Consider the following 25,402-nt stretch of genomic DNA (forward strand, 5'->3'; position numbering starts at 1 on the left):
CTCTGTGTGTGTATATATATGTGTGTGTGTGTGTGTGTCTATGCTGGTCTTGTTGTATTCAGGTCTTTTCCCGTGTAAGTGAGATTGTCTTGGCAACGTTTCGGTGAGGTCTCACTCGCCATCTTCAGGCTGGGTTTTGGGCTTAAAGTGTGATCGGAGCTGCCATCTTTCTATAAAGGTATCTGAGCCAAAGGCCATGAAGTTGATCATTTCTGAGAGATGTCCAGTTTTTAATCAGTTTAATGAGGTTTGGAATCAGTGTATTCGTCACACAATCAGCCAGATGTTTAGACCGGATTTGGCATTTTTATCCCTCTATCGAGTTCTGGGATTGCTATAAGGGGGTACTGCGCAGCCAGCCAAATGTTCAGACTGGATTTGGCGTTTTAATCCATTTATCAAGTCCTCCTCAAGGGCCTGGGATAGGCAGAGCTGGATGTTTGATGGTGTGAGAGACATAGTCTCAGAGTGTAAACTGTTCAAATAAAGCCGCCTTTTGCAATTGACTGATGGTGATATTGTCAATGCCTATGGCGCTCATGTTATGCTTCAGATGTTTTGGGATTGCACCAGTGGTGGGATTCACAAATTTTTACTGCCGGTTCTGTGCGCGTGGTTTGGTGGGCATGGTGTGGCTTGATGGGCACGGCTGGGCAGGCGTGGCAGGGGAAGGATACTGTAAAATCTCCGAACCAAGCCAGCAAGTTGACACGACCAGATCTCTTTAAGCATAACATTATTGAGAAACGAAAAGATGGCTTTGACATCATAAGCATGTTTCGAAGTTGACACGCCTGCAAAGTCTATGAAGGAGCAGACTTCCTTCTGTGGTGGTGCAGTGGTTAGAGCGCGGTACTGCAGGTTACTTCTGCTGATCACCGGCTGCCAGCAGTTTGGCAGTTCGAATCTCACCAGGCTCAAGGTTGACTCAGCCTTCCATCCTCCCGAGGTGGGTAAAATGAGGACCCAGATTGTTGGAGGCAAGAGGCTTAGAGAGGGCTGTAAAGCACCGTGAGGCGGTATGTAAGTCTAAGTGTTATTGCTAGTGTTATTCCTCTGTGAAAGGGAGCTTGTTGTGCCTCAGTGCAACTGTTCTCTGGACAAAAGAATACTAAAAGAGTAGTTAAATCAGAAGGACTACTAGGATATAAGTGGGATGGATAGGATGGTGGAGGAGGACACCTTTAAGTTGCCTGGAAAAATATCCCAGTTGCGCTGCTCTTCTTTTTATCCTCTGGTGAAGTGTTAAGCATCAAAATCATACAAGGTTTTTCCCCCTCCCCAACCCTTGAAATCCTGCATGGATTGCCGACATGTGTGCCCCTCACAGGGCTGCGAAGCTCTGACTGTACGTTTTCTGTGCATAAGATCATCTGTTTTCTATCTGAACCTGAATAGTTCCAGGCTTCAATTTCCTGGATGGCCCAGATCAGATTTAAAAGGAAGAGAGCGACGGTTTTCTCCATCTCTGTTTTCTACCGACGTCTCCTTTCGCTGGTGTCCCTTTTAAAGTACGGATGCAGCTTTTGTCCCCTGCAAGCAATGCAGTGGCCTACACTTTCTTTCCAAGGTGGACAACAGGTCATCTGGCTTGCATTACCTTGGAGAGGAAGGGCTGTTGATTAAGATTTATGGACCAGCTCGTCGGGCAAAAGGTGAATCCTACGAACTTCTTCACATTCGCATTAGGGAAAAAGAGCCTGTGTGATAGAAGTTGGCCAGACAAAGGGACATGATGTGCAGCTCATGTTCTCCCTACGAAGGTTAATTTAGCTCCTGAGATATTTACTTGAGCAAAGTCAGAATCCCACATTCATTTAAAAGATACGACCTCATAAAGAAAGAGGGAGAACATCATAAACCATAAAGCTAATACTACATATGTGATCATGTTATAAAGTTATCATTGTTGAGTTATAGTCCGGCCTTAGGCATGGAAGCTGGCTGAATGACTTTGGACCAATCACTGACAGACTGAGTGTTCTAGTCCTGCCTTAGGCATGAAAGATAGCTGAATGACTTTGGACATATCACTAACAGATTGAGTGTTCTAGTCCCACCTTAGCCATGAAAGCCAGCTGAGTGACTTTGGGCCAACGACCAGGAGAGTTTGGTTTCTAGTCCCGCCTTAGACATGGAAGCTGGCTGAATGACTTTGGACCAATCACTGACAGACTGAGTGTTCTAGTCCCGCCTTAGGCATGAAAGATAGCTGAATGACTTTGGACCAATCACTAACAGATTGAGTGTTCTAGTCCCACCTTAGCCATGAAAGCCAGCTGAGTGACTTTGGGCCAACGACCAGGAGAGTTTGGTTTCTAGTCCCGCCTTAGACATGGAAGCTGGCTGAATGACTTTGGACCAATCACTGACAGACTGAGTGTTCTAGTCCCGCCTTAGGCATGAAAGATAGCTGAATGACTTTGGACCAATCACTAACAGATTGAGTGTTCTAGTCCCACCTTAGCCATGAAAGCCAGCTGAGTGACTTTGGGCCAACGACCAGGAGAGTTTGGTTTCTAGTCCCGCCTTAGACATGGAAGCTGGCTGAATGACTTTGGACCAATCACTGACAGACTGAGTGTTCTAGTCCCGCCTTAGGCATGAAAGATAGCTGAATGACTTTGGACCAATCACTAACAGATTGAGTGTTCTAGTCCCACCTTAGCCATGAAAGCCAGCTGAGTGACTTTGGGCCAACGACCAGGAGAGTTTGGTTTCTAGTCCCGCCTTAGACATGGAAGCTGGCTGAATGACTTTGGACCAATCACTGACAGACTGAGTGTTCTAGTCCCGCCTTAGGTATGAAAGCCAGCTGAATGACTTTGGACCAATCACTAACAGACTGAGTGTTCTAGTCCCACTTTAGCCATGAAAGCCAGCTGAGTGACTTTGGGCCAATGACCAGGAGAGTTTGGTTTCTAGTCCCGCCTTAGCCATCAAAGCCAGCGGAGTGACTTTGGGCCAATGACCAGGAGAGTATGGTTTCTAGTCCCGCCTTAGCCATGAAAGCCAGCTGAGTGACTTTGGGCCAATGACCAGGAGAGTTTGGTTTCTAGTCCCGCCTTAGCCATGAAAGCCAGCTGAGTGACTTTGGGCCAATGACCAGGAGAGTTTGGTTTCTAGTCCCGCCTTAGCCATGAAAGCCAGCTGAGTGACTTTGGGCCAATGACCAGGAGAGTTTGGTTTCTAGTCCCGCCTTAGCCATGAAAGCCAGCTGAGTGACTTTGGGCCAATGACCAGGAGAGTTTGGTTTCTAGTCCCGCCTTAGCCATGAAAGCCAGCTGAGTGACTTTGGGCCAATGACCAGGAGAGTTTGGTTTCTAGTCCCGCCTTAGCCATGAAAGCCAGCTGGTGTGGGAGTAGGAATGGATTTCCAGAGGGGAAAAAAATTGCAGAGTACAGGAACCATTTGCACCACTCAGGTGACCCCGAGGACCCAGATAAAACCTCCAAGTGCTTCAATGACCCTCTAAAGGGATACAAAGGACCAGCTGTCTGCAAGGAATATAAATCCTTCCATTCTCCAGTATCTTGTCAGAGCTGAAGAAGCTTCTTGGATGAGAAGCGTAACATCTTCAAAAGAAAACCAAACTCCAGTTGCCTCCTGAAAAAGCACCTTTGGGACAACCACTGCAAAAGTCGTAAAATCAAATCAGTCCTGATTTTTATGACCATCAACACTTTTGACTCTGATGGCCAGGCTCCATTACGGTCGTAATTTGAGGACAACCTGTGCCATTACTCTGATTGATCATACGGCAGCTTCTAAGTGTCAGAATGACTTAGTGAGCGGGCTTCACATTGACAGTGCTATAAAAGACAATGGATGATGATAATTCCAGACAGAGAGAGAGAGAAAAAAAATCAATTTGGTTTTATGTAACAAGGCTACTTCGCGTATGAATAACGTGCATCGCCTTTTACAGTTCGTATTCTCATTCCAGGAATTTGACATATTCAGAAAGGACTCATATGGGCTTATTATTATATTTAGAACCCAAGGCCAAATAGGAAAAGGAAGTCTCGGGTTTGAATTCACATCTTTTGTTGCTTAATCCAGAATGGAATCAAGTGCTAACATTTCCTTTGTTGCTAATTGTTGGTATCGCTATGAAACAGAGATCAGGTGTGGTTTGGTGCAAAGAAAGAGACAAAGTCCAGATTCTCTCTGTGTGTGTTTGGGTGTGGGTTTCTCTTTCTCTTTCTCTTTCTCTTTCTCTCTCTCTCTCTCTCTCTCTCTCTGTCTGTCTTTCTCTCTCTCTCTCTCTCTCTGTCTGTCTGTCTTTCACTCTCTCTCTCTCTCTCTCTCTCTCTCTCTGTTCTGTCTCATCTCTCTCTCTCTTTCTGTTTCTCTCTCTCTCTCTCTCCTCTCTCTCTCTTTCTCTCTCTTCTCTCTCTCTCTCACACACACACACGTTTATTCACCAGAATAAAGATGGGTCTTTCCATAAGATTGAAATAACCCGGAGCACGGTTTGGAGCGAGTATATATAGATTTCTTACTTTTATTTGGTTACATAAGAGGAAGCGAGCAGGCAGCAGATAAGGCAGTGATGGCAAACATTTTGCGGCTCGCGTGCCAAAAGCGGGGTGAGCACAGGGGAGTTGTGCACGGGCGTGCCACACCCATAATGCTATGTGCATGACCCCAACGTGCATGCATGCACAGCCAGTGCTCCCCACCTCATTTACGGTGTGCTTTTTTCACCCTCCCCAGGCTCCAGAGGCTTTATAGGAGCCTGGGGAGGGCGAAAACAGCCTCCCCCACCCCCTCCAGATGCCCTCCGGAGGCTTCAGGAGCTTCCCTGAAGCCTCCAGAGCATGAAAATCTGGCCCTATGGGCAAACTGGAAGTTCGGGAACAGACATCTAGTTTGCTCTTAGGGTCATTTTTTGCCCTCCGGAGCCTTAAGCGAAGCCTCCTGAAGTCTCCGGAGGTCTAAAACCGGCCCTATGAGCAAACCGGAAGTCCGTTCCTGAACTTCCAGTTTGCCCATAGGGCCAGTTTTTCATGCTCTGGAGACTTCAGGGAAGCTGGCCAGCTGACAGGGCAACACCTCACATTCCTGGACAAATGGCTCCGCGTGCCACCTGTGAAACTTATTTATTTATTATTTATTTCTTGGATTTCTAGACCGCCCCCTCTCCCGAAAAGGGACTCGGGGCGGTGTACAGTCGATGCAGATAAAAAGTACAATCATAAAACAATTTAATACATTTGGATGGAGGAGATAGGCTGTACAAGAAATAAATATAATATAAAACCCTAAAGAACATCCCCAATTAAAACCCAAATCCAATTAAAATAAATCCCCGGGAGATAAAACTAAGAGAATGCCAGGCCAGCTGATTGAAATAGGTGAGTCTTTAATTTTTGACGGAAGGAACGGAGGTCGGTGGTAGTTCGAATGTCGGGGGGGAGGTCATTTCAGAGGGTTGGGCCCATCACAGAGAAGGACCTACTCCTAGGTGTCGCCCGCTGGCATTGCCTAGCGGACGGCACCAGGAGGAGTCCCTCCCTGTGTGAGCGGATAGGTCGCAGGGACGTGTGTGGTAGGATGCGATCCTGCAGATAACTAGGTCCTATGCCATGGAGCGCTTTAAAGATGGTAATCAATACCTTGAAACGCACCCGAAAGGCCACAGGTAGCCAGTGCAGCTCGCGCAGGAGAGGTGTTACGTGGGAGTAACGTGTACTCCCCATGATAACCCGCGCGGCTGCGTTCTGAACTAGCTGCAGTCTCCGGATGCGTCCCAAGGGAAGCCCCATGTAGAGGGCATTGCAGTAGTCCAGGCGAGACGTCACCAGCGCATGAGTGACCATGCGCAGGGCACTCCGGTCCAGTAGGGGGTGCAATTGGCGCACCAGGCGAACCTGGTGGAACTCCCCCCTTGCCACGGCTGCCACATGTGTGCCATAGGTTCGCCATCACGGAAATAAGGTACAGATCAGGGGTGTCAAACTTGATTTCATTGAGGGTCGCATCAGGGTTGTGTTTGACTCACTCGTGTCAGAGGTGCCTGTGGTGGCTAAGCGCTCTGCCAGCAAAAACCGCCCCCCGAGCTCTGTTGCTTCCTGCAACCCTCTACCAGTGAAAATGGAGCTTGGGAGGGCTGCCTACGGTCCTTGCAAGCTCCATTTTTGGGTGCAACAGTCTCCTGTAACCTTCTGCCAGCGAAAATGGAGCTCGGGAGGGCTGCTTGTGGCCCTCCTGAGCTCCGTTTTCCCTGACAGAGGCACCATGGGCTAGTCCTTCACTGTTTCCAGGGTGGCCCCTGGGCCAGATCTAAGCACCCTGTGGGCCATATCCGGCCCCTGGGACTTGAGTTTGACACCCCTTGTATAGACGTTACAAAAATACTCATGCATGCATCCTGTTTTTGGTCCCATGCTCAACTTTCTGGATGGTTGTTTCTTATGGAAATTTCCACAATCCCAAAGGTCTGGAACTTTATTTCTGTCCTTTCAACATATGAAGACTATACTTTAAAACTAGTTAAACTTAGTGAAATTTAGTGACAATAGTTATAGTTAAACAAATAATTGATAATGATAATAATGTATACAATGTGTAGTGTCATGATAAGCAATAATGGGATATGAATATTGAATGGTACCCATGAAAGGAAGATTAGATTTTTTTTGGGGGGGGGGATTATATATAAAGGTGAATAAAAAAAGAACTAAGTTAGATACAGTTAAGTTTTGAATATTAGGGGGGAAATGTTGTGATACAGGATATAGTTAAATAAAGGAGGGATAATGATAACAGCGTGTGTGTACATATATATATATATATATACATATATATATATATATATATATGTGTGTGTGTGTGTGTGTGTGTGTGTGTGTGTACACAACATAAGGAAATTGGATGTAAATTGTAAACAATGATTTGGAAAGAAGGATTAGAAAACTTTGTTATTAAATATTACGGATGTTTAGCAAGAATAGGACATAAGGATTCAGTGTTATTGGAGGATTTTAGAAATAGTAAATGAAATTCCAGTATGTGGTTATGTATTAAATCTTGGTATATTCTATGATGAAGGACGCTTAAACAATTATAGTCAAATGAAAATGGAGGTATGATGATGGTAACATGTATAAATATCTGAGTCAAAATACTTGAGTTAATATGAATTATGTTTTTTGACTGTGGAAGAGATGCACGAAAGCCTTTTTGTAACCAACTAATACACTTTCTACAGTATGTAAAGGAGGATATGTTGTGTTTGTTTTGAAAATTAAAAAAAAACTTAAAAAAACATGGACCTTTTGACCAACAATATGTCAACTACTCATGAAATCAAGAGATTCAGGCAGTTCAAATGAGCATATAGATTTATTGCAAGCTTAAACTCTCTACAAGAATCTGACTAACTGGGGTTTAAAAGAAATGAGCGGGAGATAAGAGAGGCATTCAAGATGGGCTGGTCTTTGATTTCTTATGGGTGCGCAGGGACTTGTGACTTATGATGTGTTTGACTCCTCCCACATGCTCAGTCTGGTCATCTTCTAAAAATTATTGGAATTATCAGAATCCTGATGAACACAATCCCCCCTTTTGTACGTTGAGCAGTACGCAGTGTCAGGGTTCCGACGGATGCCCTAATTAAATCATGAGCCTCGAGCCAAGCTTCAAAAGAAATCCAGTTATTTATTAGGAGCAACATGTCAGCATGCACACAAGTGAAGCCAGGTCTGACCCCACATAATTTATGGCCCAATATGACCCTGTTTCCCCCCCTTCCCCCAGGGTGTGTTATAAATCACATTCTCCAATGGAGCACTTTCGTGGGCTGTAGAGGTCACGCCCCTCCGGCTTTTGCAGGTAACCTAGGATACAGAAATGGAAGGTCACCTCGATCCCCACAATGGATGAATAGCTGCAAAAAGTGATGGAGTTAGCAGAGATGGCTAAATTGACTGTTTTTATCAAAGAAAAAAACACAAATACTTTTGTTTTTACCTGGAAACCACTTCTGGACGTTGTGCTTGAGGTGGAAAAACAGTGAAACTTTGATTTGAGGTTTAACCGATTAAATAGATTTGTTGTTATAGAAAGGGCTAATTTATATTATTGTGAAAAAGTACAAAATCGAGGGTAGATGTTCATACCTTATTTTAATGCACCAAAGGAGTCGGAAGTCAATGCCTTTCCCCCCTTGCTTTCCCCCACTCTCTACTTCCCTAATTTCCCTAATATTTACTTTTGTAATCTCTTTTTATGTCATATTATAAATTAATTAAAAAAACCTACCATACTTTTCAGAGTACAAGACCCTCTGAAGTATAAGACGCACCTAGCTTTTGGGGAGGAAAACAGGGGGCGGGGGGGGGGAGGAATCTGTCTCTGCCTCCCAGTAGTAGAGCTACATTAAGTGTATAAGATGCAGCCAAATTTTCACCCTCTTTTAGAGGGTAAAAAGTGGCGCTTATACTCTGAAAAATATGGCATATTAAAAGATGAATTTACAAATGCACAGATACCTCCTTTTTGTGGCTAGTACCATGTCTACCACTTGCCGGTTGTGTAACACTATGCAATCCTTATCTGTTTTTGTCTGTTTTCCTCTCTTTCTCTTAGCTGTTGTATCGAGAGTGGGCAAGATATGGAGCTTTTTACAAGTTTCAGCCTATTGACCTCATAAGGTAAAACTCCCTTGGTTAATAGATATCTGTGATCCTCTCTAATGCGTATCACTGAAAACTACTGGGCATTAGTCTCATACGTGGATCTTGCAAAGTTGCCTCGCTTTTTACATCATTATCATTGTTCCTGTTGTTGGAGTGATGCAGTGGCCTAGAGGTAGAGCTCTTGCCTCACCATCAGGAGGCTGTGAGTTTGGATGCGCCTGGAGGCTCAGCGGGCTGAGATGGTCAGGCAGTTCCAGGCCATGATGCAGTCCCAGTGGAACGAGGCCCTCCAGCTCTTTGCCACCAGCGGTGCTTCCCTCCAGCCTTCGCCCAAATCTCCGCACCAGAAGGCTGAAGCAGACCTCAAGTCGGAATGTCTGCCCCCCTCCTACTCACACAAAAAGACCCTTAAGGAGGAGACTCTCTGCAGCAACATAAGTGTTCATTGCATGTCTCCACCCCAGGGGCCGTAGTTTGAGGAACCCTGATTTAGTGCAGTGTAAAACAATGCAAATATTTTTTCTGTGGACCACCAAAATTTTCGCACGGACCACCAGTTGGTGACCACTGTTCTACATAACAAAGATCTACCTCCTTCAGGGCAGGCCCATAGTAGGAGTTGCCCATCTCACCACACAGCACCTGGGAAGTTTACATCATCCAGCAAATCTGGGAGACAGACAGCCGACAGTTAGCTGAGAACCCCCATCCCCATCCCTGGGAATCTGACCACCAATCAGAATACATTTCTTACACAGGAACAGGAAGCTCTAAGGCAGGGCCCAAGATCATGTATAAAACCCACGCTCTCCAAGCATCTCTTCCCTTTTCCCCCCAGGACCTCAAACCATGTGGTCCTGTCCACCATTAAAACCATCTTTCCAAGTAGCCACCGTGTTTCCTGTGTCTTTCTCCCCACTTGGATCTGAACCCAGGAAGGACATTTCTTCCAAAAAATCCCAGAAAGGATCTCTCCTTTTTTAAGTCAAACGGTTGTTATCATCCCATTCCAGCATTTATGAGCTGTGTTGGGTCAGCTCATAACTTTTCCCGAGAAAGAAAGATTTAAATGGCATCCGTCTCCACTGACAATTTTTTCAGGTTGCTTCTCTGAATCAGAGAAACCATCATAAATTGTAGGGCTGAATCTCTATTGCCGCATGTTGGCCTCTACGCTGATTGACAGGCTGATAAATTAACGACACCATCCTACAAAAATATAGATTTTTGTTTTTTGGTGTGGGAGAGAAAAGAGGAGGCTTAGAATTAACGGGTAAAAGGATTAAGGCAGGTTTTTCTGTATATTAATCCTGTATATCTGATGAGTTGGCTGACCTTGTCTGGGTTTTAAATCTAATCAGAGTCTGGCCTGGTTAATCCTTGGATAGTTGATTCTTGGGGGAAAAATCCCAGGGCTGAAGGCTGCAGTAGGAAGTTGGGGAGGGAGGATGAATTACCTCCATTTTATAAGCAAGAAAAGCCCATCAGGTGTCTGCAAAGTCACCAAGAGTTAAGGGCAACTCCAGACATCTTCGCTTTAAAGAAAAATGGCAAGGAGAGCAGAAGATAAACAGAATTGCAACATAAATTTGAAGTCGCTTGATACATAGAACATAGAAAAATAGAAGGGACCTTGTACGGCTTCTGATCCAACCCCCCAGCTCGAGCAGGAGACCCAGTAACACTTCAGATAAATAGTTGTCTAGTCTCTTTTTGAAAGCCTGCAAGGGTGGAGTGGAGTGGAGTGGAGTGGGATGGGATGAGAGGAGAGGAGAGGAAAATGGAATAGAATGGAATGGAGTGTAGAGCAGAGCAGAGCAGAACAGAGCAGAACAGAAATATGGGATGGGATGGGATGGGATGGGATGGGATAGAATAGGATAGGATAGAATAGAATAGAATAGAATAGAATAGAATAGAATAGAATAGAATAGAATAGAATAGAATAGAATAGAATAGAATAGAATAGAATAGAATAGAATAATGGGCTGGGCTGGGCTGGGGTGAGGTGGAGTGGAATAGAATAGAATAGAATAGAACAGAACAGAACAGAACAGAACAGAACAGAACAGAACAGAACAGAACAGAACAGAATAGAATAATAGAGTGGAGGGGAGGGGAGGGGAAGAGAAGTGAGAATAGAATAGAATAGAATAGAATAGAATAGAATAGAAGGATGGGGTGGGTGGGGTGGGGTGGGGTGGAATGAAATAGAATAGAATAGAATGATGGGATGGGATGGGATGGGATGGAGAGGGGTGGGGTAGGGTGGAGTGGAATGGAATGGAATAGAATAGAATAGAATAGAATAGAATAGAATAGAATAGAATAGAATAGAATAATAGAGTAGAGGGGAGAGGAATGGAAGGGAATGGAAGAGAAAAGAAGAGAAGAGAAGAGGGAATGGAATGGAGAGTAAAGTAGTGTAGTGTAGAGTAGAGTAAATAGAATAGAATAGAATAGAATAGAATAGAATAGAATAGAATAGAATAGAATAGAATAGAATAGAATAGAATAGAATAGAATAGAATAGAATAGAATAGAATAGAATAGAATAGTTGGGAGGTACCCTGGAGGTCTTCTGGTCCACCATCCTGTCCAAAAGGAGACCCTATATCATTCCAGACAAGTGGTTGTCTAGTCTTTTCTTAAAAGCCTCCAATGATGGATCATCCATAACCTCTGAAGGCAACGTGTTCCATTGATGAATGCTTCTCCATTGTAGCATAAAATCTCCAGAGAAACCTACAGGAGCTGTGCTTTCTGAAAAATGCGTCCACATATTTTTACGGGAGATCAATTGTGGCAAACTCCACCTCATCTTTTTATCTCTGTGTTCTGTTTCCTTCCGTTAGAAAGTATTTTGGAGAAAAAATCGGAATGTATTTTGCCTGGCTGGGGTTATATACAGAATTTCTCATTCCATCCTCTGTCGTCGGGATTATCGTATTTATGTACGGGTGTCTGACCATTGAAGAAGATGTTCCAAGGTGAGGCGCCACATGCTAAATGGGATTTGTCCCCCAAAATATTGGAAGATTTGGTCTTTGTTTGGTGTTTTGGCCTTCAGCTGGAGGAAGACCTATTAAGAACATGATATTCTGACCCAGGCTTCCTTAGCAGCACGAAGCCAGGTCCTCGTCCCGATAAACCCCTTTTATTTCATTTACAGTGAATTCCTCTCCAGCAAAGTCTTTACTCTGCCACAGTCTTCCAAGATAGTTCACAATTACTGACCTTTATCAGGCTTGGAGAGCTACCAGGCCGATATCTTCCAAACTCCACGCTGTAGCAGACAATACTTGGCAAGAAGTCAGGAACAGATCTTCACCCTAATGAATTGAACTAATTGTCTCCTGCAAACTCCACTCCCCTTTCGCTTCTCTTTATTCCCTACGGGAGGAGTCATTCACCGTCCACCTGTACCTTTACTCCCGAGTCGACCCTTGTTCCTTAGTTGTTCCCTTCGTCTGGCCACTCTGCACATGCGCATACTGGGAACAGGCTCCAGCTGTTCCTCTGCCTCACCACTGTCTGACTCTGAAGGCAGCTGATAACTGGCATACGGCCCTGGCCCCTTCTCTGCTTCCAACACAGAGCCCTCATCAGAGCCTTCCCCAGACTCCAGGACTGGCCCATCTTCCTCTCCAACCTCCTCACTGTCTGAATCTGCTGCCAGCTCTGCTGGCCGGTCCCAACACATGAATGCTATTTTTTCCTTCCTGTCTCTGATAAAGCTGATGATTTCCTCTCTTCTTTGACCTTATGAAGGATGTAGGTAGTCCTCGAGGTACAACCATTTATTTCGAGACCATGAGAAGTCATAAAAATAAGTATAGCTGGTCCTTGCTCTTATGACCATTGGACCATCCCCAAGATCATGTGATCAAAATTGGGTTGCTCATGATGATGGCAGCCTCCTTAGGTCACGTGACCTTCCCAGCCAGCTTCCAGCTAGCAAAGTCATTGGGGGAAAACAGATTCACTTAGTGACTGTGTGATTCACTTAATCGCTGAAGCAATTTGCTTAACAACTGTGCCCCCCCCCAAAAAAGTGGCAAAATGGGGTATGATTCCCTTAACAACCACCTTGTTTATTCTCAGCCCAATCGTTGTCATACGTCAAGGACTATCTGTGTCCTCTTCTGCTTGGTTTCCTTAAAATAAAGGTATTAATCTTTGAATAAAAGATAGGATACTGTAAAATCTCCATTCCCCCCGCCACTCCAGGGGAAGGATATGCAAAATCTCCATTTTCTCCCCACTCCAGGGGAAGGCTACTGCAAAATCTCCATTCCCTTCCCACTGCAAGGAAAGGATACCACAAACTCTCCACCCCCACTCCGGGGGAAGGATACTGTAAAATCTCCATTCCTTCCACACTCCAGGAGAAGGATACCACAAACTCTCCACCCCCACTCCAGGGGAAGGATACTGTAAAATCCCCATTCCCTCCACACTCCAGGGGAAGAATACCACAAACTCTCCACTCCCACCCCCACTCCAGGGGAAGGATACTGTAAAATCCCCATTCCCTCCGCACTCCAGGGGAAGGATACCACAAATTCTCCACCCCCACCCCCACTCTGGGGGAAGGATACTGTAAAATCTCCATTCCCTCCACACTCCAGGGGAAGGATACCACAAACTCTCCACCCCCACCCCCACTCCGGGGGAAGGATACTGTAAAATCCCCATTCCCTCCACACTCCAGGGGAAGGATACCACAAACTCTCCACCCCCACCCCCACTCTGGGGGAAGGATACTGTAAAATCTTCATTCCCTCCACACTCCAGGGGAAGGATACCACAAACTCTCCACCCCCACCCCCACTCCAGGGGAAGGATACTGTAAAATCTTCATTCCCTCCACACTCCAGGGGAAGGATACCACAAACTCTCCACCCCCACCCCCACTCCAGGGGAAGGATACTGTAAAATCCCCATTCCCTCCACACTCCAGGGGAAGGATACCACAAAATCTCCATTTCCTCCTGATCAGCTGGGAGGCAGAGAATAGATGGGGGTGGGGCTACTCAGGGGTGGCATTTACCAGTTCTCTGAACTACTCAAAATTTACACTATCGGTTCTCCAGAACTGGTCAGAACCTGCTGAATACCACCTCTGGAAGGAAGGGTGAAAAAAGGTCATACGTCACTTATTCCAGTGCCTTTGGAACTTTGAACAGTCACTAAATGAATGGCTGTAAGTCAAGGACTACCTGTGTGCTACCAGATAGCTGGAAGGCTTCCCCTGCATGAAGCTGTTCTCTGATCCTCTGGCCTTTGCTCTTCTTAGCAAAGAGATGTGTGACCAGCGTAATGCCTTCACCATGTGCCCTTTGTGTGACAAGACGTGTGACTACTGGAACCTCAGTACAGCTTGTGGAACTGCACGTGCCAGCCACTTATTCGATAATCCGGCCACCGTCTTCTTCTCCATTTTCATGGCCCTCTGGGGTAAGCTTGCTTCAAACATTTCCAAACACTTGAGCGAAAACCAAAAAAGAAGACAAAGAACAGGACAGAACGGAATGGAATGGAATGGAATGGAATGGAATGGAATGGAATAGAATAGAATAGAATAGAATAGAATAGAATAGAATAGAATAGAATAGAATAGAATAGAATAGAATAGAATAGAATAGAATAGATGGCATGGACTAGGAATGGAATGGAATGGAATGGAATAGAATAGAATAGATGGAATGGACTAGGAATGGAATGGAATAAGAATAGAATAGAATAGAATAGAATAGAATAGAATAGAATAGAATAGAATAGAATAGAATAGAATAGAATAGAATAGAAAATATGGAATGGAATAGAATAGAATGGAACGGAACAGAACAGAACAGAACAGAACAAGAAATGAAAGGAATGGAATGGAATAAGAATGGAATGGAATAAGAATGGAATAGAATAGAATAGAATAGAATAGAATAGAATAGAATAGAATAGAATAGAATAGAATAGAATAGAATAGAATAGAATAGAATAGAATAGAATAGAATAGATGGAATGGAATTGAAGAGAATGGAATGGAATGGAATAAGAATGGAATGGAATTGAAGAGAATGGAATGGAATAGAATAGAAAATATGGAATGGAATGGAATAGAATAGAATAGACATACTATCATGCCTTAATCCCATCACCCTGGAGCTGGAGAGATCTTTGTTATGAAGAATAGACTAGCTCAGGCCTTGTAATGGCCCATTGACAAAGATGGGGGCTATTAAGAGTGAGTCTGCTTGCTGCCTAAAAACATGTTTCTCTATTTCTGCTCCAGGGAAATAGAATATTCTGCCTTTTCAATATTTCCCAGGATATTTCATTTTTCTAGGAGAGGGGTAGGTGCTAACTTCCTACATTGGTTAGCAACTAAAAACGTTTGGCTCAATTGTGGACATAAGACTGCCTACCCTATACAGGGCAGACTCCGGAAAAGATATTCTAGTTAAGTTAGTGGGGGGAAGTATCATCTCTCAAGCCACCGTTCTCCCCTCCCTCACACATGTGCATTCTTAGAATGAGTCATTCGGCGAAACTGATTGACAGTTCATCGAGGAGAGGCAAGAAGGAAGGGCTGCGTTGCAGACTACTTGATGGACATAAGGAAGCCATTACCACGCAACTTGCTAATGGGTAGCAGCTCACAAGGCTTTAAAAATAGACTGTGGAAAGGCCTGGATGTATGCCCTGTAACCTATAACAAAACTCTTGTCTTGACTTATCATTGTCCGATTGTCAGGCTCTGAAAACAAACCCTGAGGTCTTTGCCCATTTCCATGACGTGAGTCTAGGGGTCTTCCTTGGTGCAGCACGTGCCATGAAGTAAGAGCAGCCAAGTGTACAAAGCCCTGCTGAGAGGCATCCGAATTAAATCAAAGTTGTTGAGAGATGTATTTCGGGTGGAATGTGGTAATAAATTGAGCTTCATGGATTTTTTTCCCCAATTTCTAAGAGGATGGGAGGGAGGGAGGGAGGGAGGGAGGGAGGGAGGGAGGGAGGGAGGAAGGAAGGAAGGAAGGAAGGAAGGAAGGAAGGAAGGAAGGAAGGAAGATGAGAAAATGAAGGAAGGGAAAGAAGGAGTGAGGGAAGGAAGGAAGATGAGAAAATGAAGGAAGGGAAAGAAGGAGTGAGGGAGGGAGGAAGATGAGAAAATGAAGGAAGGGAAAGAAGAGGGAGGAAGCAGGGAGGGAAGGAAGGAATATGAAAAAGGAAAGGGAAAGAAGAGGGATGAATCATGGATGGATGGATGGATGGATGGATGGATGGATGGATGGATGGATGGATGGATGGATGGATAAAGCAAGGAAGCAAGGAATATGAAAGGGAAGGGAAAGAAGAGGGATGGATGGATCATGGATGGATGGAGGAATGAAAGAAGGAAGAAAGGAAGGAAGGAAGGAAGATGAGAAGAGGGAAGGAATTTGCACTGTTTAAACACTGGTAGAAATACAATCTTGGTAGAAATAATCCATCTCAGTAATGCTCACAAAATTCTTAATTGCAGATTATCCAAATTTATGGCTAAATCTGTCTATTGTTCTTTTCTAGCCAAGCCACCCAAACGAGAGAGAGAGAGAGAGAGAGGAGGGAGGGGAGAGAGAAAGACTCTGGGTTCCTCCACAGACTTCATAACCTTGGGCAGTCTAGGGCTTAACACTCGGTGGGGAAGTAGCCCCTTCAATCTGAAGCTCACATACATGGGTTGGAGACCGCTGTGTTTAAGAGTTGTAAGGTTGTGTCACAGTTCCAGTCACTCTTTCATTTTGTGTGCATGGATCCAGAGAATAAGAATTAAGTAAACAGGCAGAGAAATCAGCAAGGATTGAGAAAAGAGAAATAAATAAACCAGGGGTCATCAACCTTTCAGACCTCAGGGACCACTAAATTCATAATTTTAAATCCTGAGGACCACTAATAGGATCTGCCTAATGACTGGCTGGGTGGATGTGGCTAGGTGGTCATGTGACTGGGAGGGCATGGCCAACTCAATGTCTCTCATATTGAGGGGCGCCTTGCCGATCTCTACTCACCCCTCCCCTCCCAGCCACTCCTCACCTCCCCGCCCGGACTTTTTAGGGCCCCAACAGGAAGCAGTTGTTGGAGCTAAGCAGCCACCAGGAGAAAGAGCTGGCAAAACAGCTCAGTTCAAATTGGATCTGACCAAGAAGGAGGCTCAGCAGAAGCACCTCACTGAGGACTACGAGCAAAGGCTTTCCAACCAGAGGGAAGATCTGTGGGAATGCAAGGCCAGGTACTTGTGCCTGGAGGCTCAGTGGGCTGAGATGGTCATCCAGTCCCAAGCCATGATGCAGTCCCAATGGAACAAGGCCCTCCGGCTCTTTGCCACCAACGGCACTTCCCTCCAGTCTTCGCCCAAAGTCCCGCACCAGGAGGCTGAAGCAGACCCCAAGTCAGAGTTTCTGCCCCCCTCCAATCCACACAAAAAGACCCCGAAGCGGGAGAGTCTCTGCAGCAACACAAGCGTTCATTGCACGTATCCAGCCCAGGGGTCGTAGTTTGAGGACTCCTGATTTAGTGCAATATAAAAAATGCAAATAATTTTTCTGCAGACCACCAAAAAGTTTCTCACAGACCACCAGTTGGTGACCGCTGAAATAGACGATGTAGCCATTAGAAGTTGAACTTGGCTTAAGAGAATCTTCTTGGTAGGAAACCCAAGTTTAGTTTGGTATTTTAAACACAAACCTCTGCTACAATGATCAAAATTGTGTTTCTTTCATTTCAGCCACAATGTTTCTTGAAAACTGGAAGCGTTTGCAGATGAGGTTGAGTTATTTCTGGGATCTCACAGGATTGGAGGAAGAGGAAGTAAGTACTTTGGAAACTGTTCAAACATCTCAGGGTTTTTTTGCTCATGTGCACTTAAGACTTTTTATCCATTCAATTTTTCAAATTGATCCGATGATTTCATTCCCCCAAACCAAATGCAAGTAATTCAGTCCTGGGAACTGAACTGCCAAAGCAAATGCGATTAGGGCTCTTGACTTGCCAAATTCAAATCCGATTTTGGCCGATCCATTATTAGAATAACAATATTTTTGTGTAATTTAACGATATTGAAAAGTTGAATGGCATAAAAATTGCATATATATTTTTTAAAAAAAAGAACCTCAAGGACTGTGTAATTAGAAGCTAGAAGGATTTATCTAAAATGAAAACCAGAAAAAAAATCATTATAATAAGAATGGAAGACCAACCAAGATGATTAGGGGATTGGGGGATAAAACATAGGAAGAATGGCTGCAGGAATTGGGTATGTCTAATCTAACAAAGGGATGCAGTGGCTCAGTGGCTAAGACGCTGAGCTTGTCGATCAGAAAGGTCAGCGGTTCGAATCCCCAGCGCCGCATAACAGAGTGAGCTCCCGTTATTAGTCCCAGGTTCTGCCAACCTAGCAGTTTGAAAGCATGTAAAAATGCAAGTAGAAAAATAGGCACCACCTTTGGTGGGAAGATAACAGCGTTTCGTGCACCTTCGGCGTTTAGTCATGCCGGCCACATGACCACGGAGACATCTTCAGACAGTGCTGGCTCTTTGGCTTTGAAATGGAGATGAGCAGCTCTCCCTAGAGTCGGGAACGACTAGCACATATGTGCGGGGGAACCTTTACCTTTAATCTAACAAAGTGAAGGACCAGCAGCAGTGGTGGTACAGCAGTTCCCACGTCACCTGGAGGAAAATGATTATCTAGACCCGCGCCAGTCCAGCTTCCGACCTGGGCACAGCACGGAGATGGCCTTGGTCACATTGGTTGATGATCTCTGGAGGGCCAGAGATAGGGGTTGTTCCTCTATCCTGGTCCTATTAGATCTCTCGGCGGCGTTCGATACCATCGACCATGGTATCCTGTTGCACCGGCTAGAGGGGCTGGGAGTCAGGGGCACCGTTTTACGGTGGTTTGGCTCCTACCTCTCTGACCGGACGCAACGTGTGTTGGCAGGGGAGCAGAGATCGACCCGGAGGCCACTCACATGTGGAGTGCCACAGGGATCGGTGCTCTCGCCTCTCCTGTTCAACACATACATGAAACCGCTGGGCGAGATCATCCGTGGTTTTGGGGTGGGATATCATCTGTATGCTGATGATACTCAGCTATACATTTCCACCCCGAACCACCCCAATGAGGCCGTCGAAATGATGTCCCGGTGTTTGGAGGCCGTACGGGTCTGGATGGATGGCAACCGACTAAAACTCAACCCTTCCAAGACGGAGTGGCTGTGGCTTCCGGCCTCCCGGTTCAACCAGGTGCTTCCATCTCTGGCCATCGGGGGCGTGCAACTAGCCCCCATGGAACAGGTGCGCAATTTGGGCGTCCTCCTAGATGCCCGGCTGTCCATGGATGACCATGTAACAGCCGTGGCAAGGGGGGCGTTCCATCAGGTCCGCCTGATGCGCCAATTGCGCCCCTTATTGGACCGGGATGCCCTACGCACAGTCACCCATGCGCTAGTGACGTCTCGCCTGGACTACTGCAATGCTCTCTACATGGGGCTTCCCTTGAGATGCACTCGGAGACTACAGTTGGTCCAGAACGCGGCCGCGCGGGTGTTTATGGGGAGGACTAGATACTCCCCTGTAACACCTCTCCTGCGCGAGCTGCACTGGCTTCCTGTGGTCTACCGAGTGCGTTTCAAGGTTTTGATTATGATCTTTAAAGCGCTTCATGGCACAGGGCCTAGTTACATGCAGGATCGCATCCTGCCCCACACATCCCTACGACCAATTCGCTCACACAGAGAGGGACTTCTCCGGGTGCCGTCCGCCAAACAGTGTCGGGGGGCGACACCCAGGAGCAGAGCCTTCTCTGTGATGGGCCCAGCCCTGTGGAATGATCTCCCCCGTGACATCAGGATTACTTCCGATCTCCGCTCCTTCCGTGTACAGCTGAAGACCCACCTCTTTCAATTATCTGGCCTGGCTCAACCGTAATTTTTCTCACTCCTCCTGACTGTCTTTTTAAATTTTAAATTTTAATTGTACATTGGGTTTCTTACAATTGGGGTATTTTAATGGTGATTTTTAACTGTCTAAATGTTGTAATTTGTTACCTCCTCCGTGCATGTGTGTCTTTGTATATATGTATGTTTATGTGTTTGTACACATGTTTTATGTTCTATATGCCCCATTGTACGCCGCCCCGAGTCCTGCCTGGAAAGGGAGCGGCTAATAAATTCAAATTATTAAAAATTATTAAGGACCAGGCGTGACACGATAGCAGCATTTCGATAGTTTCAGGGGTTGCCACAAAAAAGAGGAGGTCAACCTATTTTCCAAAACAAATGAAAGCAGGACAAGAAGTAATGGATGAGAAGTAATCAAGGAGAAAACCAACCTAGAACTAAGGAGAAATCTCCTGACTGTTAGATAAATTAATCAGTAGAATGACTTGCCTCCAGAAGTTTGGGTGTTCCAGCACTAAGGTTTTTAAAGGAGAGATTGGCCAAGCATTCATCTGAAATTGTATAGGGTCTCCTGCTTGAGCAGGAGGTTGGACTAGAAGACCACCAAGATCCCTTCTGTTGTTAGCCTGGTAGATGACTTGCAGGATATTAGCTTTATATTTCAGAGGTTGTGTTCAAGGATTGTGTTTCCAGAACCCATTATACTTGTGTGTCCTTAGTCTGTATTTTAAAGCATTTACTTGCCATGTGTTCTTTCACCCTCTCTGCTACCCAAATACACCAAGGAGCATCTAAAGGTTTGACTTCTTGTTCCATTCAAACCATCATAACTCTTATGTCACAAGCATCTCTTACCAGCATTCTTGCTCATGTTCAAAAGTGCAGGAGCCTAGGCCAGAAATGGCTTAGACCAGTGTCTCCTGCTTGAGCAGGGGGGGTTGGACTAGAAGACCTCCCAGGTCCCTTCTGTTATTCCTGGTAGATTACTTGTAGGATATTAGCATTATATTTTGGTGGTTGTGCTCAAGGGATTCTCATTCCAGAATCCATTATTCTAACGTACCCTTAGTCTGTATTTTAAAGCATCTACTTGCAATGTGTTCATTCACCCTTTCTGCTATCCAAATACAACAAGGAGAATCTAACAGTTTGGCTCCTTGTTCCATTCAAACCATCATAACTTCTTATGTTGCAAGCAACTTTTACCAGTATTTTTGCTCACTTCCCGGTGTGCAGGAGCCAAGCTATCAGTAGTATTTGGATGGTTTTTATGTGCCTTGTAGCTCTGATGTTAAATTCATGTCACATTTTTTTTTTCCATTTGATTTAGGGACACCCCAGGCCAGAATATGAAACAAAATTATTACAGAAAAAAGCCAGAACTGAAAATACCAAAATCATGACTCAGGATGAGGTAGGACGCTAAAGTTTCTGTGATCTTTTTCATTTCTGTTTTATGGTTTTATTAGGGCTGCATGCTGTAATAAAATACTGTGTAATATTCATAACTGACATCTATTTGACTCACTTTTTACTAATACATTTTAATCAAAGAAATGTGGATGGGTTAAAAGTTAAAGAACTACCCTGTTTCCCCGAAAATAAGACCTCCCCGGATAATAAGCCCAATCGGGCTTTTGAATGCATGTGCCCTCCCCTGAAAATAAGCCCTCCCTGAAAATATTGCAACACAGCAACAGCCATGAAGTGACCATGCTAGCTGCCTCCTGCACCTCAAAAATAATAGGACCTCCCCCAAAATAACGCCAAGCGCTTATTTCGGGGGCCAAGTGCTTATTTTCGGGGAAACACTGTATTGTCTTTGGAAGTTATTGCAATTCTGAAGTTCTGGTAATTGTAAAATTTCTCATTTATACTTTATCCTTTCCTTTTAAAAGAAAAAAAACCTGTTGAGTTTTCAATATGATGGACATTTATTTACATCTATTTTAAGTTAGGGTTGACCGAGCGATACGGCAAGGCAAGCGGTTGATCGATTAAAGCAGGAACTCTATCTAAACTATCAGAAAGAGCGACCTTTGAGGATTTAGTCTGGTTCACAGCTTAACTGACCTAATTTGCACTTTTTGTCTTGCACAATTATTCTCCGTACTTGGATGATGCGTTTATGGCCTGAAACGAAGTGCCAAGATGCACGGCAGAATTATGCATTTTCAAATTAAAAACCGAGGAACGTTGAGCTGTAGCCTGGGAGGCTTCTCATAAATTTGTCTTATGAGCCACTTGCCCCAAAGATGCTTTTTCAAGAGGCTCTCTTTGTTTTTCCTTGAGGCTTAACGTTTTCACATTTTCACTTCACCTCCAAGAAGCTTCTTCGGTTCAATCATGGAAAAGCACCTTTGGGAAAACCATGCCCTAGATGACTGAGGATATCCATACACATTGTGTGCCGCTTCCACCTCTACCTGGACTAGCAGACCACCAGTGGTCACTGGTGGTTTGGTTGCCTCCAACATGAACTATTGCAATGCAATGAAGTTGGGGCTACCTTTGGAAGTCATTCAGCAGCTGCAGCTGGTCCAGATTGCAGCAGTTTGAACAATGATGGATAGATCTCATTGTGCCCTTCTAGGACACAATGGTCTACTTTGGTTACTGTTAGATTTTGAGTAGGCAGTGCAATGGCTCAGCGATTAAAAGCACTCTGAGCAATGATAGCTCAGGTTTGAGACTCGAGCCCTGCATGACCGGGTGAGCTCCCGTTGCTTGCCTCATCTTCGGCCCCTAGCAGTTCAAAAGCATGCAAATGCAATTAGATCAGTGGCTTGGTGGGCATGTGACTGTGTGGGTGTGGCTTTGTGGTCATGTGATTAGTTGGACGCGGCTTGTTGGTCATGTGACCAGGTGCACGATTGACTCACACACAATGTAAAGGCAACTGGATTTCACGGAAAATGGTCCCTCCGACAAGCAGGCACCTCACAGACAATCAGGCATAGCTGATTGTTGCCCAGTTGAACCTTTTTTTAAAAGCATATTTTACTACTGGTTCGGGCGAAGACCAAGGCGGTGTACTAAGTCTGTGGCATAACAAGTTACAAATATATAATGCTGTGGAGGAATGGAGTTTCATACTAAGGAAGAACTACGATTCGCTCTCCCAGGTTGGGGTTTCACCATAAAAGGCAAGGAAAGTTGAGCAAAACTTAAAGAACATTATATTATCTTTGCTAGTGCTCAGAGTGTTATGGTGCATTAAATACACGCGCACACACAAACACAATATGCTGGTCTTGTTGTATTCGGGTCTTTTCCCGTGTAAGACAAGACAATCTCAATCTTGCATGGGAGTCTATTAAGGGAGAATCTTTGAAGGCATTTAAAAGAAGAGACAGTGGGATCTTGGCATATGTCTCATACAGAAGGAATTCTGTATTTCACAAGGCGCATTAGTTATTATTATTATTTTTTTACAAAAATGAAAAAAAGGCCACATTAAACGACCTGCTTATTTGCATGCTGTTGCTAAGCTGGGCTTTCTAAGGAAGACTTGTTTTCGAATTGATGCCTCCCAAGACAATAACACTGTAACCCCATATTCCCTTGTTCTTGGGAAGAAGCTGAAGAATTGTTGTCTTAGAACTCAGATATATATATATATATATATATATATATATATATATATATATATATATATATATATATATATATATATATATATATATATATATATATATATATATATATATATATATATATATATATATATATATATATATATATATATATATATATATATATATATAATTTGTGCTGATAAATAAATAAAGGGAGACTAGTATAGATCTATTTCAAGCTATCAGTGATATTATGGGTGGTTGGTATGAGCTGGATCCATACATCGCTTACTTCTGAAGAAGAGGAAGATGCAGGTGGACATTGGAATGGAGGTTCAGAAGGTCTCATCATATCACATTGTCTTCGTGGTTGATCATGCCCTGGGGCAACTCTTACCAGTAAGTGGAGTTTATATGCCAAAGTCCCTGGAGCGGAAATAAATTGTTATTTGATAAGACTGGTTAAAGCAGATAATTTCATAATTATCTTAATTACCACGCTGCCACCTTAAAACAACCTTATTTACTGAGAATGAATTAGATTTGTCAATAAATGTCACATAAAGAGATCACCGCAGTGTGTTAAAATAGGTCTTTTTGTGTTGGCTATCTATTCTTTTATTTAACTAGCTGGATACCCCTGCTTCGCGATGAAACTATGTGATCGGGCAATGCAGGAGAAATCCGGATCACTCCAGTTCAATTTATTGGCTCAGTGGTGGTCAGTGATTGAAACAAAAAAGGGAATATCACTCCCACTGCCTTGAGTCCAGAAATAGTTCCATAGGTGGAAGGTGTAGACATTTTGGTGAGGTGCCAATGTTTAGTACTGTAAAGAGCCCCAGACCACTCCTGAGTGAAGGAGTGGAACACCTGCCAGTTTGAACTGATGTAACGGAACGTGAGGCAACTGGCAGTTGAAACAGAGTTCTTTTCAGATGGGGAGGGGGAGTAGAACTCCTTAGCATCAGATTGTGTTAATTACTGTACAATAAATACTAATGATCTGATGGTCATTTTGAAAAATCCTTTCTTAGCGAGCACTTAGAATCCAGAGGAACATAAATGCCAAATTTCAAGTTTATATGCTTTACAGTTCTGGAGATTTTGTGAGGAGTGATGAGTATTTGGCTTTTATATATATAGATTTGCATGTGGAATCTTTGGCTTATTGGATCCAGCAATTGAAGAACATTTGAGGTCGCAATATGGCAGGTGTTGAATGCAAACTGTTGTTATAGGCTGATGATATCCTATGTCTTTTTGATTATTATTAGCGTTCTTTATCAAAAAAATGCAGTGCAACAGTTTAGTAAGATTTCAGATTGTTCACTCAACCAGAAGAAGTCTAATATATTTCCTATACGCTGTATGGTATCTGTGGGAATCTAAAATTTGGAGTTTTAAATATAGTTTGAATATCCTAGGAAGATCTCTTCAATGGCAAACATATCCAACTATTTAACTGGAGATAGGTGGCTCAGTGGCTAAGACACTGAGCTTGTCAATCAGAAAGGTCGGCAGTTCGGGGGTTCGAATCCCTAGTACAGGTCTCCTGCGTGAGCAGGGGGTTGGACTAGATGACCTTCAAGGTACCTTCCAACTCCGTTACCATTTACTGTTTACTATATTGATATTAACTGATGGTTTAAAATGCCTTAGGTCTTAGGGGAAAGTTTTTCCCCCCCAAAATGAATGTCACTCCTAAAGTGATATCTGCCTGCCTGCCTGCCTGCCAAACTGCAGGCCAGCCTACCTACCTCTATCTGTCTCTGTCCATTTGTCCATCCATCCATTTGTCCATCCATCCATGAATCCATGCATCCATCCATCCATCCATCCATGCATCCATCCATGCATCCATCTAATCTAGCTATCTAGCTAACAACTGTGTCTATATCTATTGTCTGTCTATCTGTCTGTCTATCTATCTATCATCTGTATCATCAGGATATCAAGGTTATTAATACCTACTACATTATTTAAACAAATTGATAGGATTCTGAGCAAGCTTTTTTCAACTCTGATTTCATACGAAGAAGGGGTTTTAAAGTTCCTGGAATTTCAGCTTCGCCGTTAGTCAAAGTTAGTTTTGGGGAATTTAAATCAAAACAAAACAAAATTTTGTTTGAATAAAACAAAAGGAAAAAGAAAAAAAAAACCCCGGGTGTAATTGGATAGATATTGTTTGTCCCTTGCCATTTTAGTTAGTGCCACCCCAAAGCTAGTTACTTTGGGTAA

The 25,402-nt window shown here is 44.1% G+C and overlaps 1 protein-coding gene across 1 annotated transcript in view; it reads left to right on the forward strand.

Moving 5' to 3' along the window:
- Positions 1-25,402, forward strand: part of ANO2 (anoctamin 2) — a 140,693-nt gene that overhangs the window by 49,798 nt on the left and 65,493 nt on the right. Inside the window, exons 9-13 of the mRNA XM_081957963.1 lie at positions 8,597-8,661; positions 11,502-11,636; positions 13,946-14,106; positions 17,408-17,490; positions 20,914-20,997. Coding sequence (XP_081814089.1) covers positions 8,597-8,661; positions 11,502-11,636; positions 13,946-14,106; positions 17,408-17,490; positions 20,914-20,997 — 528 coding nt within the window. The remainder of the gene's footprint in view (positions 1-8,596; positions 8,662-11,501; positions 11,637-13,945; positions 14,107-17,407; positions 17,491-20,913; positions 20,998-25,402) is intronic.

This window comes from Natrix helvetica (assembly GCF_964273705.1).
Source record: "Natrix helvetica genome assembly, chromosome: 6".
Classification (NCBI taxonomy): Eukaryota; Metazoa; Chordata; class Lepidosauria; order Squamata; family Natricidae; genus Natrix; species Natrix helvetica.